Raw genomic sequence first — 23803 nt, 5'->3', positions numbered from 1 at the left:
TGACTTAAGCTTCTCCCGGTTCTGGCTGTTGTGTGCATTTGGGAGTGAACTAGAGGATGGAGGATCTTTCTCTGATTCTCTCTCTGCTTTTCAAATCAAACAAAAATTTGAAAGTTTTCAGAAAAAGAAGCACTTTATTCTCTCATCTCTCAATCACTGATATACAGAATCACGCATTTCTATTTTTCTGTAGTTTGTAAGTTACTATATTGACTATTTTAAGAAATTATTTGTTTATTAGATAGAGAATGCTTTCTCATCTACTGCTTTTTCCCCAAATACCCACAGTGGCTGGGGGATAGGCCAGGCCAAAACTAGGAACTAAGTCTAGGTCTGCCACATGGGTGACGAGGACCCACCTGCTTGAGCTGTCACTGCTGCCTCCCAAGTTCTGTGTTAGCAGGAAGCTGGAGCCAGGAACTGGATGTGAGTGTGGAACCCTTGTACTTTAATACAGGATGTGGGTATGTCACGCTGTGTCTAAACCCTGCCAGCCAACTCCAAGTGCTTTTTTTGTTTTCTGTTTGCGATGGAGTGATTGAGGCTAGTGTTGTGGTACAGTAGGTTAAGTTGCCCTTTGCAGTGCTGGCCTCTGTTAGAAGGCCAGTTTGAGTCCTGTGACTGGTTTCAGTTTAGCTCCCTAATAATATGCCTGGGAAGGTAGCAGATCATAGCCCAATTTCTTGGGTTCCTGCCACCCGTGGTGGTTCTCTCTATCTGTGTTGTCTTCCATCTCTCTGTAACTCTGCCTTTCAAGCAAATATATATATATATTTTTAAGAAAAGGCAGACTTTGAAGCTACTTTTTGTAGAATTTTGTTTTATTCCAAGGATTAATTTAGTGATAAACCTATTTTTATGTGAGATTTGTTCAAATGCATAAGGACTTGCCTCTTGCCTCTTGCTATTACTTAGCCTCCTTTGAGCAGCATTTAATACAGAGGAAATAATGCTGATTAAATTATAGGCATTGGGGGATATGCCTGCTTGTTTTTTTCATTCTAGAAGTGTTACTCTGGCAAGGTGGCTAGTTTTCTCAGTGCCTCAGTTTCCTCATCTGTAAAACGTGTATGCTAATGGTACTCGCCTCTTAGTCTACAAACTGCTCAGAGTGTGCCTGGAGCAGAGAAAGGGTTCAAAAGGTATGCAATATGAATGCTAGGGGAACAACTAATTTCTGGCAAGGCTGGGAATACTGAAGCCATTGAGGGTCTTTTTAACACCTGCTTTTTCCGAAGTGACACATTGTGCTGTGGGTTAGAGCAGCTGGGTAATAAGCCTAGCACTTGGGCTTCTTTGACACATTTAAAGCTGATTGTTTCTTTCTGTCACTTTCCATAACTGAGGCAATTTGGGCTAATGTGTGGAATCACAGAACTCTGTATCAGATGTAAAAATAGCTGAAGCTCCATTAACACTTAGAAAAGAAATAATCTATTAGCTACTGTTGCCAGGCAAAAATTAGGCAGGAAGTCTTAGGCAAACCAAGAACAGGATGCAAGCTGTCCACATTTGATAAATATGTTTCTCTGCCCTTGAGTTGTTGTATTAGGCTTAGGCTGGGTTCTGATGATGAGATAAGAACTTGAAGTTAGCAGTAGTATAATTGCTTTGCTTGCATAGGAGAAAGAAAAGTCAACCTTTTTTTTTTTTTTTCCTTTTTTCATGTTCAGAACAAAACTGAAATACTGTGACTTATGTTAGTTACCATAAAAAGAAATTTATGGGCTCGGTGCTATGGCTCAGTGGATAAATCCTCACCTTGCGACCACCAGGATCCCGTATGGGTACTGGTTCATATCCTGGCTGTGCCATTTTCCGTCTGGGTCCCTGCTTGTGACCTAGGAAAGTAGTCGAGGATGACTGAATGCCTTGGGATTTTATACCAACGTGGGTGCAGGGTCCCAAGGTGTTGAGCTGTCCTCGACTGCTTTCCCAGGCCACAAGCAGGGAGCTGGATGGGATGTGAGGCTGCTGGGATTAGAACCGGTGCCCATATGGGATCCCAGTGCGTGCAAAGTGAGGACTTTAGCCACAAGGCTACCGTGCCAGGTCCAAAGCTATGAATTTTAAACAGCGACCTTTGTGTGTGGAAGTACTTCTGAAAGTTCATAGAAAGGGGAATTAAAAAATTTGTTTTTGTTGCAAAAACTTTTGAAACTACATATTTGTTTCATCATAAACATTTTCCACAAACTTTCTGGAGACCACTCATAATACTACCAGGAGTATGCAGTACTTGGGCCAGTGTGAAACACTCTTGGTGTTCTTTGAAAGGTTAAATGTAGAATTATCACGTGATTCATCCATTTCCATTATTGGGTACATACCAAAAGGATCAGAAAGTTACTGAAGTGGATAAGGGGGCATACTTATTTTTTTATTCCAAGATCTTGTCATTCACACAGAGAAACATTCTTAGTCTGACACATATAAGGTAAATTTTATTTACCACCCAGCCTGGTGGCTCAGCAGGCTCATTCTCCACCCTGTGGCATCCCATGTAAGTGCTGATTTGAGTCCCAGCTGCTCCACTTCTGATCCAGCTCCCTGCTAAAGGTCTGGGAAAAGCAGCAGAAGATGATCCGAACAATTGGGTCCCTGCACCCAAATAGGAGATTACCCACCTGAGTCCTAGCTTGGATCTGGCACAGTCCTGGCTGTACAGCCACCCAGGAGTGAACCACCAGATAGAAGGTCTCTCTTCCACAACTATGACTTTCAAAGCAAATAAAAAGAAGTGTCCTTCTCCCTCCCTCCCTCGCTCCCTCCCTGCCTTCCTTCCTTCCTTTCTCTCTCGCTTTCTCTCTTTCTCTCTTTCTTTCTTTGTTAGGTTGACTCCAAGTGTATGAGTTCCTTTGTGTGGTCTAAAATGTTGTTCCTGATTTGTACTTTTATGTGGACTGAGTTGTTTATTTTTCCTCCCTTTGTAACAGGATCATGGAGTTGATAGCACCATTTTCCAGAATCCCAAAAAGCTTCACCTGACTATTGGTGTGTTGGTACTGCTGAGTGAGGAAGAGATCCAGCAGACATGTGAAATGCTACAGCAGTGCAAAGAGGAATTTATTAAGTGAGTGATGACGCTCAGGAATAGGGACGGTGGTCAGGCTGGGCTGGCTTGCTTTTGCACTAGGGAGCTGAATGATGGGGACAGGATTTCTTGACTCACCCGTTGGTATCATGTATCCTCAGATGGTTTTTTGATAAGTTTAAAATGAATTCTAAAGCTGATGACCTCATATGAATTTACAGATTTTTATGGAAAGATAGGCAGATATCTCCCATCTTATTGGTTCATTTCCCAAAAGCACATCACAGCCAAAGCTGGGCCACTCAGATGTCAGAGGCTGAAAACATTGGTGACAGTGAATCCAGTCACTTGAATCATCATCTGCTTGCCAGTGTAGTCTTAGTATGAAGCTGGAACAAAGAGTGAAGCTCAGATATGAACTTGGCACTCTGCTATAAGATGCGGGCATCCCCAAGTGACAGCTTACAAAACACCAAATGCCCCAGTTGGGTCAGATGACTGCTCCAGGTTTCTTTATTTTTATTTTAAATTTTATGTATTTTATTTGTTCATTCATTAAAATTTTTAGAAATTTATTTATTTTCATTGAATGGTTGATCAGATTGACAGAGAAAAGACAAAGATCCTCCATCTTCTGGTTCACTCTCCAACTGGCCATAGCCAAGCTGATCCAAAGCCAGGAGCCTCCCTGAGGTCCCCCTCATGGGTGCAGGATTCCAAGGCTTTGGGCCATCCTCCACTGCTTTCCCAGGCAACAAACGAATGGGAAGCAGACCAGAGGGCTATTAAATCATGCCCATATGGGATGCCAGTGCTTGGAGGTGGAAGATTAACCAGTTAAGCCAGTGCCCTGGCCCGCTGTTCTAGGTTTCATTGGCTTTGTGGAAGCTCTAGAGTCAGATCTGTTTCTATACCTTTCTATACCTTTGGAGTCCATTTTCTAGAGTCTGTCCACTGGTAGCACCTTTGTTCCATCTTTAATGTAATTAACATTGCACCTGTGACCCTCTGTTATCACATTTCTGTGGCCGCAGCAAGCAAGTTGTATACTTTTAAGAGCCTGGGAGATTTGATTGAGCCCACGCAGGTACTCCAGACTGATAGTCGTATGTGAACTTCCTTAACCATAATTACATTTGCAAACATGTTTTTGCCATACATGACAACATATTTATACATTCCAAAAAGGCTACGCTATGGCTCCAGCCCCAGGCAGTCTGTTTTGACTCAGCAAATACTGTTGTCCTAAGGGCAGAGTTATTATTTGTTCACTGCAGAATATTAATTTACATGCTAATTTGATGTACATGTTAATCTAGCTTTATTTCAAAGAGCCATGTCTTTCTCTGTCTCCCTTTACTTGAAAAACTTAAGATTGCTGAAGAAAAATTAGAGCACTGACTCCAATATTTTAGCAGGTCCCATGCTATTCTAATGTGGCCTTGTAAAATGAGTTCGTGGGAGGGGCTGGTGCTGTGGCTGTACAGACTAATCCCCCACCCTGTGATGCTAGCATCCTGAACAGGTGCTGGTTTGTTTTCTGGAGGCTACATTTCTAATCCAGCCCCCTGCTTATAGCCTGGGAAGGCAGTGGAGGATAGCCCAAGCCTTGGGACTCTGCATCCACATGGAAATCCCTGAAAAAGCTCCTGGCTCCTGGCTTTGGATCAGCTCAGCTCTGGCCATTGAAGCCACTTGGGTAGTGGACCAGCGGATGGAAGAGCTTTCTGTCTGTCTCTCGTTCCTCCATAAATCTAATCTGCCCTTCCAATAAAAATAAATGAATCCTAAAAAAAGAAGAAGAAATAAATTCATGGGCAAACAAGGTAGAGCTGACAGTTTCCTATAGGTGTGCTGAATACAAAGCTGTGTATGTGCAATTACTTATGTCTGGGTCAGTTAGCCTTTCCTGCTGCTTAGAAGACTTTTTGTGAGCAAAATCATGGGCTAATTGGGTTTACAAACAGCCTGTCTGCTCTTCCTGAGAGCCTAAACCACTGGTTTTGTTCTTTATCCAATGCTGTTTTTTTTCTCATTCTCAGTTAAAATTCAGAATAATTTGGTGTTTGTCATTAGATACTTTGAATTTTTCTTTGTATAAAATAAACCCTCATGCCATACATTACAAAGCAGGGTAGTTTCATTTGATTTACGGATCAGTTCTGATCCTTTAATTTGTTTCTGGTTTATGTTTTGCTAAGCTAAATGGAAAGTTACTGCATTTTCTTGGTTGTTGTTGGGATAATGCTGTTTAGAAAAAAATTGAAGGTAGATAAAATATTTCTTTGGTGAAGTTTTTATTCTGTTTTACTTTATGAAATCAGGCCTTAGGTTTTTTTTTTTTTTTTAATCACCCAGGCTTTATTCTAAGCTATGTGAAGATTTAGCTATGTTCCTTCCTTTTATGTTGCTTGGTGCCTTTTGTGACTGAAAGCCAAAGCTGAACCCTTTAAGCATGTCAGAGTTGGTGTGCTTAGGGAATAAAGAGTGATTTTTAATAGTTTCCAAGAATTTTTGACATGACAGGATGAAAACAGTAATTGTAGTTTTTCAAATTCAGCAAAGCTTTTGAGATAGGACAAAGTTACTCTGCCAAAAATCTGCAGTGCATGCAAAAATTTATTTGAAGATGCTCTTTTCAGAATGCTAGAAAGATTTGAAACCAGCAAATAATATGAAGCAAACCTCCCCTGCCCTCTTCTCCAACCTCCCACCCTGCCATATGCACTGTCTAAAAAAGCATATGGCACTGAATTAATGTGCTGCTGAGAGGGAGGATGAGACTCAGAGTTGGTTACTTGCATTGGTTAGGGGTGCCTTGTTGCTCTAAAGGAGGAAACTTCTCCTTGGGGTGTAGAACGCACTTTGTTGTTGTTGTTGTTGTTTTTGTAAAGATTTATTTATTTATTTGAAAGGCTGAGTTAGAGAGAGAGAGGGAGAGGGAGAGAGAGAGAAAGATAGCATCCATTCACTGGTTCACTCTTTTTTTTAAAAGATTTATTTATTTTATTACAAAGTCAGATATACAGAGAGGAGAGACAGAGAGGAAGATCTTCCGTCTGATGATTCACTTCCCAAGTGAGCCGCAACAGCTGGTGCGCGCTGATCCAAAGCTGGGAACCAGGAATCTCTTCTGGGTCTCCCACGCGGGTGCAGGGTCCCAAAGCACTGGGCCGTCCTCTCCTGCCTTCCCAGGCCACAAGCAGGGAGCTGGATGGGAAGTGGAGCTGCCGGGATTAGAACCGGCGCCCATATGGGATCCTGGGGCGTTGAAGGCGAGGACTTTTAGCCACTAGACCATGCCGCCGGGCCCTGGTTCAGGCTTTAAATGACTAAAATGGCCAGAGCTGAGCTGGTCCAAACCAGGTGCTTCTAGATCTCTGACATGGATGGATACAGGAGACCAGGCACTTTTCTTTTAATTCTTGCTATTTGATCTCAGCCTTTGATACTTCTGTATTTAGAGAGAATGTTCATGAATAATGGTATTTCTAACCGGAACCTTTAAAAATGTTTGATGATGGGGCTGGTGCTCTGATATAGCAGGTAAAGTCACCAACTACAGCTTTGGCATCCCATATGGGTATCAAGTCAAGTCCTGGCTGCTCAATTTCCAATCCAGCTCCCTGCTGGTGTGTCTGGGAAAGCAGTGGAAGATGGCCCAGGTGCTTGGACTCCTGCACCCAAGTAACAAACTCAGAAGAAGCTCTTGGCTCCTGGCTTTGGTCCAGCCCAGCTCTGGCTATTGTGGCCATTTGGGGAGTGAATCAGCAGATGAAAGATCTTTCTGTCTGTCTCACTCTTCTTCTTCTCTGTAAGTTTACTTTGCTGTCACCTGCTGCCTCCCAGGGTGTGAGTTGACAGGAAGCTGAATCCAAAGCAGAGCCAAGACCCAGAACCAGGCATTTCAGTATAGGCTGCAGGTGACCTTAAAAATGTTTTTTTTTTGAACAGTGAATTATATATGTAAAATGTAATACAAAGAGAGAGAGAGAGAGATCTCCCATCAGCTGGGTCACTCCCCAAGTGGCTGCAACAGTTAGGTCTGGGTGTGGCTGAAACCTGGAAAGGTGAACTTCATCCTGTTCTACTTGGGTGGCATGGGTACAAGGACCATCTTCCACTGCTTCCCCAGGCACATTAGCAGGAAGCTACACTAACAGGGACTCAAACCAGAATCCTAATGTGGGGGTTGTGAGTGGTAGGGTAAGCTGCTGTGCCACAACTGCACTGTCTTAAAAAAATTTTTTTTTTAATTTTCTTATTTTATTTTTATTGAAAAGTTAGAGATACAGAGAGGAGGAGAGGCAAAGAGGAACATCTTCTATCCATTGATTCACTCCCCAAAGAGCCCAAATGGCCGGGGCGGCATTGAACTGACTCTAGGAGTCTGGGGCATCTTCCAGGTCTCCCCTACGGTGCAGGGTTCCATGGCCTTGGGCCGTCCTCGACTGCTTTCCCAGACCACAAGCAGGGAGCTGGATGGGAAGCAGGGCCACCAGGATATGAACCAGCGCCCATATGGGATCCCGGTTTGTGCTAAGCAAGGACCTTAGCCGCTAGGCTAGGCGCCCGGTCCAACAGCTGCAGTGTCTTAATTGCTGCACCTATACCTTAATTGCTACACAAATACCTGCCCCTAACCTGAGCCTTTATGGACTAAATATTCAAAATTAAAGCATGAAAGGAAAAACATTGAAAATAAATTATACGTAATATAATTTAATTTGATACTTTTTAAAATTGAAGTATTAAAATGTATGGTGGCTATATCTGATTAAGATTGTGGTGTTATGTTGCTGTTATAAAGAAATGATCAGTTGAATGTTTTAAATTTGAGGCTTGTTTTTTAAGTGAAGGAATGCTATCTGATCAGAAACAAAATTTTAATTTCCATTCTTTGGCTGAAGGCTATGCAGCTCAATAGAGTTTGCATGAATTATTCAGTGTTGAGTAAATTCTGAAGCTCTAAATGTGTCCCTTGTGACTTTTCTTTGTGAGCTGCAGGACACAGCACGGTGGCTCTGAGTATGTAGTCTGACAAATATGCAACACTTATGTAGCCAGTGTTGTTGCTGTACTTGTGCCCAAGTGTTCCCGGTAGAGCTGAGTTCAAAACAAGTAAACAATTGAAGAGTGACAAGCACAGAGAGAGAAGAAAAGAAGTAAGCACACCTGTGCACAGTTGCTAGTACCTGGTTCGTGTTTCAGGTGTCACTTGGTCAGCAGGTGTGATCACTTATGTTGCAGGGGGAATACATCAACCACCATGACAAAGTAGATGTGCAAACTCACAGATTTCTCTCCTGCCCTTTGGTCAAGTCTTAGTGGTAAAGTGAATGAGTTTCTGTTTCTACTTACAAAACAAGCTTTGCTTCCTGTTTTATTTGTTTTCTTTTATTATGATGATTTTTTTAGATTTTAAAAATTTATTTAAAAGTTAATTACAGAGAAGGAGACAGAGGAGAGAAAGAGTCAGAGCCAGAGAGACAGAATGAGTGAGTGAGTGCCATCTTCTTTCTGCTGGTTCCTTCCCCCAAATGGCTTCCAACAGCCAGGACTGGAACCAGTATTCTTATGGGATGCTAGCAATACAGGTGGTAGATTAATCTGATGCTCTACAATGCAGGCCCTTGGGATTTTTTTTAATGATTTATTCATTTTTATTGGAAAGGCTGATCCACAGAGAGGAGAGACAGAAAGAGCCTCCATCCACTGGGTCACTCCCCAAATGGCCACAATGGCCAGAACTGAGCTGATCCAAAGCCAGGAGCAAGGAGCTTCTTCTGGGTCTCCCATGCTGGTGCAGAGTCCCAAGGACCTGGGCCATCCTCCACTGCTTTCCCAGGTCATAAGCGGGGAACTGGATCAGAAGTGGAGCAATCAGAACACGAACCAACGCCCATATGAGATGCTGATGCTTCCAGGTAGAGGATTAGCCAGTTGAACCATTGTGCCAGTCCCTGGAATTAGCTATTAATGAGTCTTAAAAAGCTTTTGTGCTTGAATCTTTATCAAACTTTTTTCTTTCTAGTCCAAATCTGTGTGTTATCATATTTATCTCTGAATTCTTTAAGAACAACTACCCCCTTCACAGTAAGCCACTCATTTACTATAAGGCATCGTGCCAAGTACTAGGGACACACAGGGAGTAAGATGAAGTGAGTTCCTTGCCTCTTGGGGCTTGCATAATATATGTGCTGAGTCAATTTTTAGCTGCATTTTGACTTAGCACAATATGGCCTTTTCTAGTTGAAGTAGAAGTCAGTTTAAGCAGTCTGGGAAGAAAACAGGATGCTAGGGTTTTACTTAGCCTACAATTGATACATGTTAATTTTGGAAAGGTCAGAATTTACAAATAAAAGAAAGTAAAGTGTCACTTGTACTCTTACCCTTTAGAAAGCGGGCACATGGCTAGTGGTTAGGATGCCTGCATCCCATGTTGGAGCATGTGGCTTTGTCTTGGCTCAGGCTCCTAACTCCAGCTTCCTGCCCATGCAGACCCTGGGAGATAGTGGTGATGCCTCAAGTAGGTGAATCCTAGTCTTCTTCCAGGGAAATTGCACTGAATTCCAGGCTCTTGGCTTTGACCTGGCCCGGCCCAGCCATTATGACCACTTGGGAGTGTGCCAGCAAATGGAAAGTCTTCATTTGGGTCTCCTACATGGATTTTATGCAGCTGCCCAAACCCTTGGGCCATATTCCACTGTTTTCCCAGACCATAGCAGGGAGCTGGACCTGAAGTGGAGAAACCAGGATCTGAGCTGTTGATCATAGGATGCTGGCAGCACACCAGAAAACTTCACATGCTGTACCACAGCACAGGCCCTCAGTTTGTTTGTTTGTTTGTTTGTTTTTTAAAGCTTGGCTAGAGAGGGAGAGAGAAGGAAGGAGGGAGAAAGAAAATGAGATTGCTTGCTTGCTTGCTTGATTCCATCTTCTGGCTTACTTCCCCAATGGTTATAACTGCTGGGGCTGGGGTAGGCTGAAGCCAGGAGCCTGAAACTCCAACTGCATATTCCACATATGCGATCAGGGCCTAAGTATTTGGGCCATCTTCAATTACTTCCTTAGGCATATTTGCATGGAAGTGGATTAGAAACAGAACAGACAGGACTTGAACTGAAACTCTGATATGGGATGCCAGCATCACAAATAGTAGCTTAATGCACTGTGCTATGGTATCAGCCTTATTATATACCTTTTTAAAACTTAAATATGTTGTTTTTCTATACCAGCATACACAAAAATTGTCTACGCTCATGTGATTTGTCACTCATAGAAAGCAGTTTATCTAATAGTCCCATATTGCTACCTTGTTGCAAATCATGTGCTACTCCAGACAATGCCTCAGTTGAAAACCAGCACACAAATTGTTTCTCATTGCTGTGCCTCTATTATTGAACTGTGTTGAGAGACATTTTATCTGGTTGTTCATTTTTTGTGTACTTATCACTGGGTTCAAATTTGGCCATCATACTCCATTGTTTATAGAGCTCACCTTTATAGTAGTCTCTTTATATTGTCCCCAGCCTTCCCCCCAGGTTTTGGCAACTATTGGTGTTTATTGTCCAGAGCCCTTATTTTTTAAGCAGTTGTAAAATGAGGTAGTCTAAAATGAGGTAGAGAAACTGGGATTAAAGGTGTATTTAATGAAATAATAAGGGAAATTTTTCCTAAACTGGAGAAAGAAATGGCACACAACATCCAGGAGGGGCACAGAACTCCCAACAGGGTTGATCAAATGTGATCTTCACCATGACACATGATAATCAAGCTCTCTTTAATCGAACATAGGGAAAAGATCCTTAAATGTACACATGAAAAAAATCAATTGACATATAAAGGAATGCCAGTTAAACTCACAGGAGACCTCTCACAGGAAACTCTACAGGCCAGAAAAGAATGGAGTGACATATTCCAGATTCTAAAAGCAAAAAATTGTCGGCCCAGGATAACATATCCAGCAAAGCTTTCTTTTGTCTTTGAAAATGAAATAAAATTCTTCCACAGCAAAGTTAAAAGAACTTGCCTCTTTCAAACCTACCCTGCAAATGATACTTAAAGATATTCTTTTGCCACAGAAGAGGAATAGCACTCACCAAAGCTAAAGGCAAATGGGAAGAACATCCCAGTAAAATGACAACAAAAGACTAAATCGATGAACACAACCCATTCCTAAAATGACAGGACCAAAGTACTACCCATACATATTAGCCCTGAATGTAAATGGCTTAAGCTCAATCAAACGCCATAGATTAGTAGACTGGATTAAAAAACTAAACCCATCTATTTAATGTCTAGAAGAGACATACTTCACCAACAAAAATCAGCGGAAACTCTATCTCATAGATTTTGATTTTTTTGTTGTTGTTAGTTTCATCTCTTCAAAACACTTTCTTATTAAATTCTTCAATGACTCATAGATTATATAGTGGCATCATTTTCTTCAAGAAGGTTCTTTATTTTCATTTACATTTATTCATCAACACATCAGTCATTCAGTAGCATGTTATTTAACTTCATGGTGTTGTTAATTTTTTTCTTCCTGTTGTTTATTTTGTTTTGCGGCTTTTCATTTAAGGGGATGTATGGGTACTGTGAAGTGGAGACTAGCATATCCAGATGTGAGGATACAATACAGTATGCATCTCTACTTTCAGACTAAAGATGGATTCCCAATGAAACTGCTTACTATGTGACAGTAGGATGATGGACTTTCTGCCATTGTCCATGCCCACAATAATGGAGATGACTGTGTGTGAAAAACTATACTTTAGTAATGATATAGGGGAACTCGGTGGGTGGGGGATAAGGGAAATCCCAGGGACCTATGGAACTGTATCATAAAATGATGATGATGATAATAAATAAATAAATAAATAAATAAATAAATAAATAAATAAATTTTTAAAAAGAAGAGCTTTGCTTCATTAAATATGGTTGGTTCTGTAGCTTCATTCTTAGTTGTTTCCTTAGGATGTGCTCCTAGAAATGAAGCTGTTTGGGCAAAGGTTTTCCATTCTTGAAGGCTTTTTGTAGATATGGCCAGATTGTTGCTTAGTATGAATTATCTGTATGTTGTTACGTAAGTGAAACGCTGTTTGTAACTTGTAAAAGAATGGCCCTGGAAGATGAACTAGCACAGTAAGTGTCTTTGTCCATCAGAATTGTCATTCTCTGGCTTTCTCTGTTAGAGAGCTAATGAACAGGTAGTGGGGTAAGTAGAGGGGACCATGGAAATATCTTCCAGTGTTTGCCAGTTCATGTGCATTCTGTCTTTATTAATTTTGAAATTAAAAGGATGGTTAGATAATGCCATTAGAAAAAAATCAACCATTTCATTATGTAATATTTGACTTTGTATATGAACCATATGCAATATGTAATTACCTCATTAGCTTCAGTAACTATAACAGTCTTCTGTGTTTTTCCTTTGCAGTGACATTTCAGGGGGCAAGCCCCTGGAAGTGGAGATGGCAGGCATAGAATACATGAATGACGATCCTGGCATGGTAGACGTTCTTTATGCCAAAGTGCATATGAAAGATGGTTCCAGCAGGTATGGTTCTGGCATGCTTCTTTGTTTCAGCTGAGAGGTGACAGAACGCATCTCTGGAAATTCATTCTTACTTTATTTCTGGAAGTGAACAAGTAACCCTTAGATTTTATTGTCTTCATAATAAAACAGAAGGTGAAGCTTAGCCCTTCCTCTTTTTATCTCTTCCCAGTTAGCAATGTTTACTTCTCTTAACAGCCAGCATTCTTTTAAATCTGCAGTAGGGCTCAACACTCAAACCTCAGTGCAGTGTTTTTCTAATTTCAAACTTTTTTTCTGGAAGGTCAGCTTATTCTGCCCATCATCACCACTCTGCTTCCTGTCATAATGCTGCTTTTCCTGGCGTGCAGAGAATCTGCCCCTTCCTATATTGTGTCACGTGGTGGGATTGCTGCTTGCCACACATCTTACAGGCAGGATTTAGGAACATTCCCCATCAACATGGAAAGCTCTTTTCATTTTGATTCCTTTTCTTCGGGACCTTACTGCTGTAAACAGAGAACTTCTTCAAAACTCACTTATTACTCTTTTTTTTAAGATTTATTTTATTTTTATTACAAAGTCAGATATACAGAGAGGAGGAGAGACAGAGAGGAAGATCTTCCGTCCAATGATTCATTCCCCAAGTGAGCACAACAGCTGGTGCTGTACAGATCTGGAGCCAGGAGCCAGGAACTTCCTCCAGGTCTCCCATGCAGGTGCAGGGTCCCAAGGCTTTGGGCTGTCCTCGGCTGCTTTCCAGGCCACAAGCAGGGAGCTAGATGGGAAGCAGGGCTGCCAGGATTAGAACCGGTGCCCATATGGGATCCCGGCACGTTCAAGATAAGGACTTTAGTTACTAGGCCACTGCGCCAGGCCCATCATTACTTTTTAATAGTAAAAAATATCTTGATTGGATGCATTTTTAGCTTAGTAACTATTGAATTGCTTGGATAGTAAGTATTCTATTTTTAAAAATTCCTAAATTATTTTTTTTCCTTCATTTTGTTTGAAAGGCAAGGAAAGAGAAAGAGAGAGAGAGAGCAAGAGAGAGACAGAAATATTGATCTTCATCTGTTAGCTCACTTCCCAAATGCTTGCCACAACCTGGACTAGGTTATGCCAAAACTAATAGCCCAGAAATCCGTCCAGTTCCGACATGAGTGATGGGAACCCAAGAACCTAAGCCATCACTTGCTATCTCCAAGGAATGCATACTAACAGGAAACTGGACCAGAAGCAGAGGAGGCAGGATTCAAATCAGGCACTCTGGTATGGGTCGTAAACATAACCACTGTGCCAAATAACTATTTGTTGGATAGTAGGTATTGATAAGAACTATCTAGTTTTTGTGGAACTCAATTTTTCCTTTGTGTTTTCCAGGCTAATAAGTCAGGAAGGATGACATTTTTGAATGGCAATCTCTAATGTGATATGATGCAGATATAATGAACCCTAAGGCAAAATGGCAATAAGAACTTTAACAATTTAAGGAGATCATATTAAATTAACCCACATAAAATGCTTAGAGCAGTGCTTGGCATATGTTTGCTTCATGAAAACTTCAAAAAAGTTACTGTATATTTAATTGTTGCTTTAACACACCTACATACCTCCTAGGAATCCTAAATTTACAATTCTACCTGTTTGTGAGATTGACCTAGGCACCCATAACCATTTCCAATATTAATGCTACTTATTTGTTGTCTCAGATGCTTTGGTGGGGGTTGACCCTGCAGGTTAAGGTACCACTTATGGCTAACAACAATCCCTATTGGAGTGCAGGTGCTGGTTCAAGTCCTGGCTGCTCAACTTGCCATCCAGCTTTCTGCTAATGTGCCTGGGAAGGTAGCGAAAGATGGCCTAGGTAAGACCAGATGGCTCCTGGCTGCAGCCTGACGCAGGCCTGGCTGATGGGGCCATTTGGAGATTAAACCAAGGATGGGAGATCTCTCTTTCTCTCTCCCCCTCCCTCTCTTTGATACTCTTCTTTTCAAATAAATACATAGATAATAAATCCTTTTTTTTAAAGTACTTTTGTGAGTAGAAAAGCCCAACTTAAGTGTGAGATCTCTGTACATTCTTAGAAAGTGGTATAGTGCCCACATTTTGAATCAGAGTGCGTGGGTTCTAGTCTTGGCTCTGCTTCAGACTCTAGCTTCATCTTCATGTGCACCCTGGGAGGCAAATGGGCCCCTGGCATCAAGACAGACCTGATTACTTTCTTTGGTCCAGTCCAATTTTGGATGTTGCAGGCATTTGGCGGAGTGAACCAGTGAATGAAAGATCTCTTGCTGTGAGTCTCTATGTCTCTCTGCTTAAGTAATTAATTTATTTGAAAGGCAGAGCTTGGGGGATGGGGAGGACAGGGGAGATAGAAAAAAAGAGATTCTCTCCACTGGTTCACTTTCCAGATGTCCTCAACAGTCAGTCTGAGGGAGATCAAAGCCAGGAGCCTGGAACTCCATATGTGTCTCTTACATGGTTTGTAGGAGCTCAAGCACTTGGACCATCTTCCACGGCTTTCCTGGGCGCATTAATAGGGACCTGGATTGGAAGTGGAGCAGCTGGAATTCAAGCAGACATTCCTTAAAAATATAGAAAATCCTAAAGAACTTTTGTGGGTTAAGTCTGTCAGTATTTATATTATTAAAATTAAACTAAGCCATTTAATATTTGTTAATTTAAAAATATGACCATGCATTTATTTTTGGTTTATGTAAGTACCACATCATTAAAGAAAAATTTATGTATTTTCCAAACTGAAGAAATTTAGTTAGTGCAAAGACATGGTATTACCTTTTTGCAAATCTTAATTTTAGGGGGAGATTTATTTATTTTTACTTGACAGTCGAGAGTTAGAGAGGGAGAGAGAGAAAAAGACATCTTCCATCTGTTGAATCACTCCCCAGATTGTAGAAGCAGGAACTGGGGCAGTCTAAAGCCAAGAGCCAAGAGATTCTTCCACCACTGCCATCCCAGGCCTTAAGGAGGGAACTGGATTGGAAGTAGAGCAGCTGGAACTCGAACCAATTCCCATATGGAATGCTGGTGCTGCAGGCTGAGGGTTAGCCTGTTGTGCTGACCCCACAGATCTCTTCAATAGAAGACTTTTAATGGGTTTCCTGTGTGTTCCATTTAACCTTTGTGATAAGCTGTTTTGATTAAAGTGTGTAGGAAAATCTAGCTTCCTACAGATAGGTCATTGGAAAAGCGAGGAGTATGTTTAATGACTTGGCAGGTCTCTGTATACTCCTCTACACTTGGGATATCATAGTTTCTTTTTTTTTTTTTAAGGTTTATTTATTTTTATTGGAAAGGCAGATATACAGAGAGGAGAGACAGAGAGGAACATCTTCCGTCCGATGATTCACTCCCCAAGCGGCCGCAACGGCTGGAACTGAGCCGATCTGAAGCCAGGAGCCTCTTCTGGGTCTCCCACGTGAGTGGAGGGTCCCAAGGCTTTGGGCCGTCCTCGACTGCTTTCCCAAGCCACAGGCAGGGAGTTGGATGGGAAGCAGGGCCACTGGGTTTAGAACCGGTGGCCATATGGGATCCTGGCGTGTTCAAGGCGAGGACCTTAACCACTGCGCTATTGTGCCGGGCCCGATATCACAGTTTCTTAAAGATTAGTTGCTCTGGCGCTGGTGCCATGGCTCAACAAGCTAATCCTCTACCTAGTCTTTGGGCCCCTGCACCCATATGGGAGACCTGGAAGAAGCTCCTGGTTTCAGAGCAGCTCAGCTCTAGCCATTATAGCCATTTGTGGAGTCATTTAATAGATGTAAGATTCTTTGTCTCTTTTCCTCCCTGTAAATCTGTCTTTCCAGTTAAGATAAATAAATCTTAAGGAGAAATGGGAGACCCTATCAACAAATATTTTGTACTATTACAGGAAAATTCACTGCTCTGTCTTGGGTTTGGGCTGACTCTTTTATCTATGGACTTTGATAACCTTAGTCATTTAGAAGATGTGGGATAACAGTTCTACAACTCATTGTAGCAAGCCTTATTCCTAATAGTTAAGACATTATCTGGTTTGGCCACATCCCATGTTAGTCCCTGATTTTGAATTTCAGCTTCCTGCTAATGTAGACTGTGGCAGGGAGGCATGTGATGCTGAGGTGATTGGGTCCCTGCCACGCGTGTGGCAGACCCAGACTGAATCCTTGTCTCCTGGCCTCAGCCTGGGCCAGTCCTGGCTGCAGGGAGCCTTTGGCAAGTGAACCAGCGGACGGAGGCCCTCTGTCTTGTCTCTTTCTGTTTGTCTACTGTTCAAATAAATACATTTGTAAAAATATGTTACTATCACCATCGATTTCATTAAAATCTTTTAGCTTCGGGAAGCCGTCAAGCTCATGGTGGTAGACGTGGTTTTTTTTCGCAATTCTAATTTTCACTTGAAAGCTCATATTTTGTTACAGACAAAAAATACTGAATTATTTTCTTGGAAATTCTTTCTTCTTAAAAAAAAGTCTGCCAAGTGGCTAAGTCTGAATAGCCTTAATTTGTCTATCAGTTGTTCTTTTAAGTAAAAATGTTGTATTCCTTGGACCAAGACTAGTTGTACACACTGCTGGCTGCTAAGAAGTATCTTCATCTCTAGACAGCATCTGTCTAGGTACACAGGACAAGTGTGCTATACATGCGAAACACAGAATATTGAAAAAGGTGTGTACATGCACAGGGGCTGAGATTTAATGAAGTGTATAATTTTTGTTGCTTAATCAAGAATAAATAAAACTGCCTTAACAAAAGCTTTAAATGTAAAGAAAAGAATATACAAGCAGTTTTACTTACCGTTGCTTTGGTGCCATCAGACAAATGTCAGGCCAGTGGAAAGGGCAAATAATGGCAGCAGATGTTTGGCATGTCTGTTAAGACACACACATTCCACATTGAGAGTACCTGGGTTCAGTTCTAGGCCAACTTCCAATCCCTGCTTCTTGCTAATGCAAACACTAGGGGGCAGCAGGGATGACTCTAGTAATTGGCTTCCTGGCAACCACTTGGGCTCCCTGTATCCCAGCTCCTGGCTTCAGCCTGGTGCAGTCCCAGCCGTTGCTGATCCTTGACTAGTGAACTGGTAGATGGGAGCTCTCTGTTTTGTCTGTTTCTCTGCTCTTCAAATAAAGAGCAGTAAGCACAAAACCCAAATAATTAAAAACATTTTTTTAAACATTTATTTATTTTTATTGGAAAGGCAGTTTCACAGAGAGAAGGAGATACAGAGAGAAAGAGTATCTATCTTTTGGTTCACTCCTTAAGTGGCTACAACAGCCAGAGCTGAGCCAATCCGAAGCCAGGAGCTAGGAACTTTCTCCGGGTCTCCAATGTGGGTGCAGGATCCCAAGGCTTTGGACCATCCTCAACTGCTTTCCCAGGCCACAAGCAGGAGCAGGAAGCAGAACTGGAGCAGCCGGGATATGAACCGGCACCCACATGGGATCTTGGCGTGTACAAGGCAAGGAATTTCAGCCATTAGGCTATCACACTGGGCCCTTTAATTAATTAATTAGTTAATTAATTAATTTTTATTTCCCCTCCCCCCTGCCGAGTCCCCCTATATTATTACTGTGGCATAGCTCTTCATAAACAGCCACATGTTCATCATTGTGGGCATGGACAATGGCAGAGTCCAGCCTTCCATTGTCAAGATACAGCTAGCAGTTTCATTTGGAGTCCATCTTTGGTCTGGAAGTAGAGATACACACTGCACTGCATCGTAACATCTGGACATGATAAGTCTCCATTTCACAGTCACCTCACATCCCTCTTAAATGAAAAGCCACAGTACAAAATCAACAACAGGAAAAAAAGAGAAATTTACAACACCATGAATTTCTCAAAAGGTTTTGATAGTTCAGCAGTCCTGAATTGCTGGCGAACCTGCCACTCCAATCAAAATGAAATCTCTCCAGAATCCACTGGCTGCTATAGTTCACCTTAGTGTCTCCGTCTGCCCTGATCTTTACTCCCAATGATTGGCTGTCCATGGTACCAGGTGTCCTCTGGAAGCTCCAGTGTACTGCCACAGTCAGCCTATGGAACCTGCAATTCTCTCCATGATTAGGGCTCTGAGTCCAGCAGTTCAGTTGTGTTACTGTGAGCCTTATAGAGCACTTGTGGGGGTGATATAGGCAGAGGCCCTATGTATATCAGGCATCTTCCATGAACTGTTTCAGGTACTCTGATACACCGGTGGAACAGACATGCTGGTTAAGAGAGACTTTATAAGATTAGATACCAACAGAATTCAGTTAGGTGCTTTTTGTAAGAGACACATTAATGGCATAACGTTAAAATCACAGAAAAGGAAAAGATCTTCTGACAAATACCATAAGAAAGTTGGTGTACCAAAATTATTGTAAAACATGAAAAATGCGTGGTTACTGGTAGGCAATGCTATTACATGATGATTAAAATATTCAGTTTACAGGAAGCCACATGAGTTCTAAACTAACGTAAACCTAATAGAACAGCTTCAATGCAGATTAGGCAAAATTTGTATAATTAGTTTTTCATAAGGGAGGAATCATTATAGGAATTATAATTTTATAGTTTAAAAATAAAGATACAGAATTTTATATAAAAGATTTATTTATTTTTGTTGGAGGATTTACAGAGATAAGAAGAGAGAGAAAGATCCTCCATCTGCTGGTTCACTCCCCAAGTGGTTGCAACATCCAAAGCTGAGCCAATCTGAAGCCAGGAGCCAGGAGCTTCTGAGTCTCCCACATGGGTGCAGGGGCCCTAGGGCTTGAGCCAACCCTCAAGCAGAGAGCTGGATCAGAAGTTTAGCAGCTGGGCCAGGCGGGGTAACCTAGTGGCTAAAGTCCTCACCTTACATGCACTGGGATCCCATATAGGTGCCAGTTCATATCCAGGCAGCCTTGCTTCCCATCCAGCTCCCTGCTTGTGACCTAGAAAAGCAGTCGAGGATGGTCCAAAACCTTGGGACCCTGCACTCATGTGGGAGACCCGGAAGAAACTCCTGGCTTCAGATCTGCTAAGATCCGGTCATTGCAGCCACTTGGGGAGTGAACCAGTGGATGGAGGATCTTTGTCTCTCCTCCTTTCTATATATCTGCTTTTCCAATAAAAATAAAAATATTTTTTAAAAATCTTTTAAAAAATAGAGTAGCTACAACTTGAACCTGGCGCCCATATGGGTTGCTAGTGGCACACGCAGCAGCTTTAACCGTTAGGCCTCAGTGCCAGCCCTACACGATGTCTTCTAATGACCAGTGCAAGGAAGGAGGTGCACCGTCATGCCCTCACCTCTCGTTTTTTCCTTGGCTCTGTCACAGTTCTGTCTCCAGTGGATCAGAAAAATTGCCTTGACAGGGGTCTGTAGTTTGAAGAAGTAAGCGACCACTTTGGACTGTTTTGTTACTTTAGTGTTGTACTAGTTTGATCATTCATTTTCTCCTCTTTATGATTTGCTGTGAAGTTTTTCTCTTTTCTTGTTGTGATCACATGCCTTTGCTGCTTCCTTCTCTGCCCCTGACATGGAAGAGGCTCACAGGGCTCTGTTTTGTTCTTGGCTTGTTCTGATTTGCTCTCCCCACTTTTGGCTGTGTGTATCCTGCATTGACAACCTCCAAATCTGTTGTTTGAATTTTTCTCCTGAGCTCCCATCTCTCCCTCTCCCTGGACAGGTTCTGCTCGATGTCCCATGTCATGGGCAACACATTGCACAGTATCCACTGTCTCCCCCAAACAGCACAGCACCACAGTGAGCCATTGCTTTTCTATAACTTCCTCTAGTCTCTCACCACTGCTGTAATCTGAATGGCTACCAGCTTCTTTCTCATAGCTCTTTGAGTCCATTCCCTTGTCTCAGTTCTCACTGCCCCTGCTATAGCTCACATCTGTGTCATTTCTCTTATGCAATGCAGTCCTTTAAAAGTTCTGGTCTGGTGCCATGGCATATTAGACTAAGGTTCCACCTACCGTGTTGGTATCCCATATGGGTGCCAGTTCAAGTCTCAGCTGCTCTACTTCTGTTCCAACTCCTTGTTTGTGGCCTGGGAAAACAGCAGAGGATGGCTCAAGGCCTTTGACCCTTACACCCAGTTCCCAGTTTCTGGCTCCTGACTTCAGACATCTCTGCTCTGTCGCAGCCATTTGGGAAGTAAACTGGCAGATGGAAGATCTCTGTCTCAATATATGTGTCTCTTCTCTCTGTAATTCTGCCTTTCAAATAAGAATAAACTAAACTAAAAACAAACAAACAAACATGGTCTGTGATTCGAATTTTGGCTCCACCACTCGCTGGTTGTGTGACGTTGATTTTGTAGTTTCTCTGTTCCTTAGTTTCCTCATTGGTAAAATGGGGCTGCAGTTTCCTGTAAGGCTTAAATGATGTAAGAGGTGTGATATGTGTACAACAGTGCTGACACATCATAGGTATTGTTATTTCCACCATTAAAGTGGCTGCCTAGCTGACCTCTGCACTGTTGAATTCTCCTCTAAAGCATTCTCTATCCTGTATAGATTTCCAGTTTCAAAAACAGACATAGGCCCACAACATTCCCTTGAAACTCTTTCTTGGCTTCCTATGGTCTGATTATTGCCTGTGTTTCTCCCAGTTGCAACTACATTAAATAGTGGTTTTCATATGCTGCTGATTTGTGCATGCTTTGGACACACTACTACTTTTTCTACCTGAACAAGGTGTTCCTGTATCCTTTCTGCCTGAAGTACTCTGCCTTCCCTTGTTTTCTCTCTGAACCCTTCCGGACCCTTCCTGATCATGTTTGACCCTCCTACAGATACCTGACCCTCTCTACGGAGAGTCGACCACTTCCTTAGCCCTCATCAGAATGGATGGCAGTGGTTCATTTCCCCATCTGTGTTCTCGGCAGGACAGAGAGCTCTGTCACACTGAGAGCTGCAGCCTCTTCCCTCTTCCGGTTGAGTAGAACTTTGGACAGCTCAGTATTTATTGAGCAGACCGCACTAAACATTGCTGATCAGTAGCCGGTGGTTCAAGAGTTTACTAAGAGTTCTTCAATTTTCCCAGGCTGCAGGAGTTAGTTGATCGAGTGCTGGAACGTTTCCAGGCATCTGGACTCATGGTGAAAGAATGGAATAGTGTGAAGCTGCATGCCACAGTCATGAATACGCTCTTCCGGAAAGATCCCAATGGTAAGTCCTGCTGACAGCACCAGAGCACAGCTGTGGGCAGTGAGGTTGGCTCTTCAAGGGCAGTAGAACAGCTAACAGTCTTGAATTATCTTCTCCTTTAGATTGGTTATGGTTTTTTTAAAATTTATTTTTATTTTTATTGGAAAGTCAGATATACAGAGAGGAGGAGAGACAGAGAAAGATCTTCCTTCCAGTGATTCACTCCCCAAGTGAGGGCAACGGCTGGTGCTATGCCGATCCGAAGCCAGGATCCAGGAATCCCCTCCAGGTCTCCCACGCGGGCGCAGGGTCCCAAGGCTTTGGGCTGTCCTGGACTGCCTTCCCAGGCCACAAGCAGGGAGCTGGATGGGAAGTGGAGCTGCCGGGATTAGAACCGGTGCCCATATGGAATACTGGTGCATTTAAGACGAGGACTTTAGCCGCTAGGCCACGCCTCCAGGCCCTAGATTGTTTATGTTTGATAACAGAAGGAAGCAGGGCTAAACCTAGCATGGGATTGTCACTTCTAGAATTCTAATTTCTGTTATATGCAGTGTTGCCAGATTTACTGAGTAAAACTGCAGGATACACAGGTTAATTTTAGATGAACCATGAATTTTTTTTTTTTTTGCATTAGGTATATTCCATGCAATTTTCAGTGACTTTAAAAGATTATTTTTCCTATTTTAATTTTATGTATTTATGGGTGATAATATATGATCATTTGATATGTGGTGGTGGTAATCAGGTTGGTTAGTGTTTCCATCTTTAACCATTTTTTATTAACCTAGTAAATATACATACTTAAATGATACAATGTAAGGTTCCAATAAATGCACATAGTATGTATTGATCAAGTCAGAATAATTTATGTGTGCCTCTAACTTTTACCACTTCATGTTTGGAGCCCTCCCATTCCTCTCTTCTGTTTACTCATAATGTATATAACACATGATTATGAGCTGTTCTGTGGAATACTGAAACTATTGTCTCACCTTGTCTCAGTACTGTTACTCGCCTCGTCTCTGTCCCTCTTTCCCACCCTCTAGAAATCTTAGTGATTAATAAAAAAAAAAAAAAAGATTCGCTTACTTAGAAGAGTGAAACACGGGGGTGGGGGCAGATTTTCCATCCCTTGTTCACTCCCTATAAGTCCTAATAGCCTGAACTAAGCCAAGCTGAAACTAGGAGCCAGGAATTCTATCTGGGTTTCCCACATGGTTGTCAGAGACCCAAGTACTCAGGCCATCTTTTGCTCTTTTTTCCTAATTGATGAGCAGGGAACTGGATTGGAAGCAGAGTAGCTGGGATTCAAACTGATGTTTACGGGATGCTGACCTTGTAGGTGGCAGCTTAACCTGTGATGCCACACTGCTGGCCCCCTCAGTGACTTATTTTTGTAAGCTTGTAAATGTTAGATTAGTGGTTCTCAATGGTGGGTGATTTTTGACTCCCAGAGAACATTTGGGAGTTTTTGGAGACAGTTTTGGTTGCCACAGTTAGAAGATTGGGGGTCAGTTACTACTGGCATTCAAGTGGAGGTCAAGTTCAGTGCTTAACAGTGTACAACACAGCTCCCATAACAAAGAAGAGTTATCCAACCTAAAATATCAGTAGCACTGAAGTTGAGAAACCTCATGTTAATAATTTCTTTCTTTGTGATATTTTAGCTTTGATACAAAAATTAAAATAATTAAATTATTAAAGGTTTTGAAACAATGCCTTGTTTTAATACTTCAGTTGGAAAATTATTTCAGGAGTGGGCATTTTGTATGGTGGTGGGTCACTGCTTGGGATGCCTGCATCTCCTATTAAAATGCCTGGTCTACTTCCCAGCTACTACGTTTCTGACCCAACTTCCTGCTAATGTGTATGCTAGGAGGCAGCTAATGTTAGCCCTAATACTTAGCTGTGTCTGTCTCCTGCACGGGAGGTTTGGGTTGAGTTCCAGACTCCTGACTTCAGCCTTGGCTGTTGAAGGCTATTCAGGGAATGAACCAGCCGATGGAAGATCTGACTCTGTATCTCATTTCTCTCTCTGTTAATAAAACAAAAGCAAGAGCCTTAATTTCAACGGTTCTTGTTTTCTTCCTATTCCC

General features: G+C 42.2%; 1 protein-coding gene across 5 annotated transcripts in view; it reads left to right on the top strand.

The window, feature by feature from the left end:
- ASCC1 (activating signal cointegrator 1 complex subunit 1) overlaps positions 1–23803 on the top strand; it is a 98448-nt gene that overhangs the window by 37087 nt on the left and 37558 nt on the right. For all 5 annotated transcript variants that reach the window (XM_058671739.1, XM_058671740.1, XM_058671741.1 and 2 more), the window contains exons 6-8: positions 2937–3073; positions 12477–12596; positions 21601–21725. In XM_058671739.1, the coding sequence (XP_058527722.1) occupies positions 2937–3073; positions 12477–12596; positions 21601–21725 (382 nt within the window). The remainder of the gene's footprint in view (positions 1–2936; positions 3074–12476; positions 12597–21600; positions 21726–23803) is intronic.

This window comes from Ochotona princeps, chromosome 13 (genome assembly GCF_030435755.1).
Source record: "Ochotona princeps isolate mOchPri1 chromosome 13, mOchPri1.hap1, whole genome shotgun sequence".
Classification (NCBI taxonomy): Eukaryota; Metazoa; Chordata; class Mammalia; order Lagomorpha; family Ochotonidae; genus Ochotona; species Ochotona princeps.
This window is presented reverse-complemented; position numbering and strand designations above follow the sequence as displayed.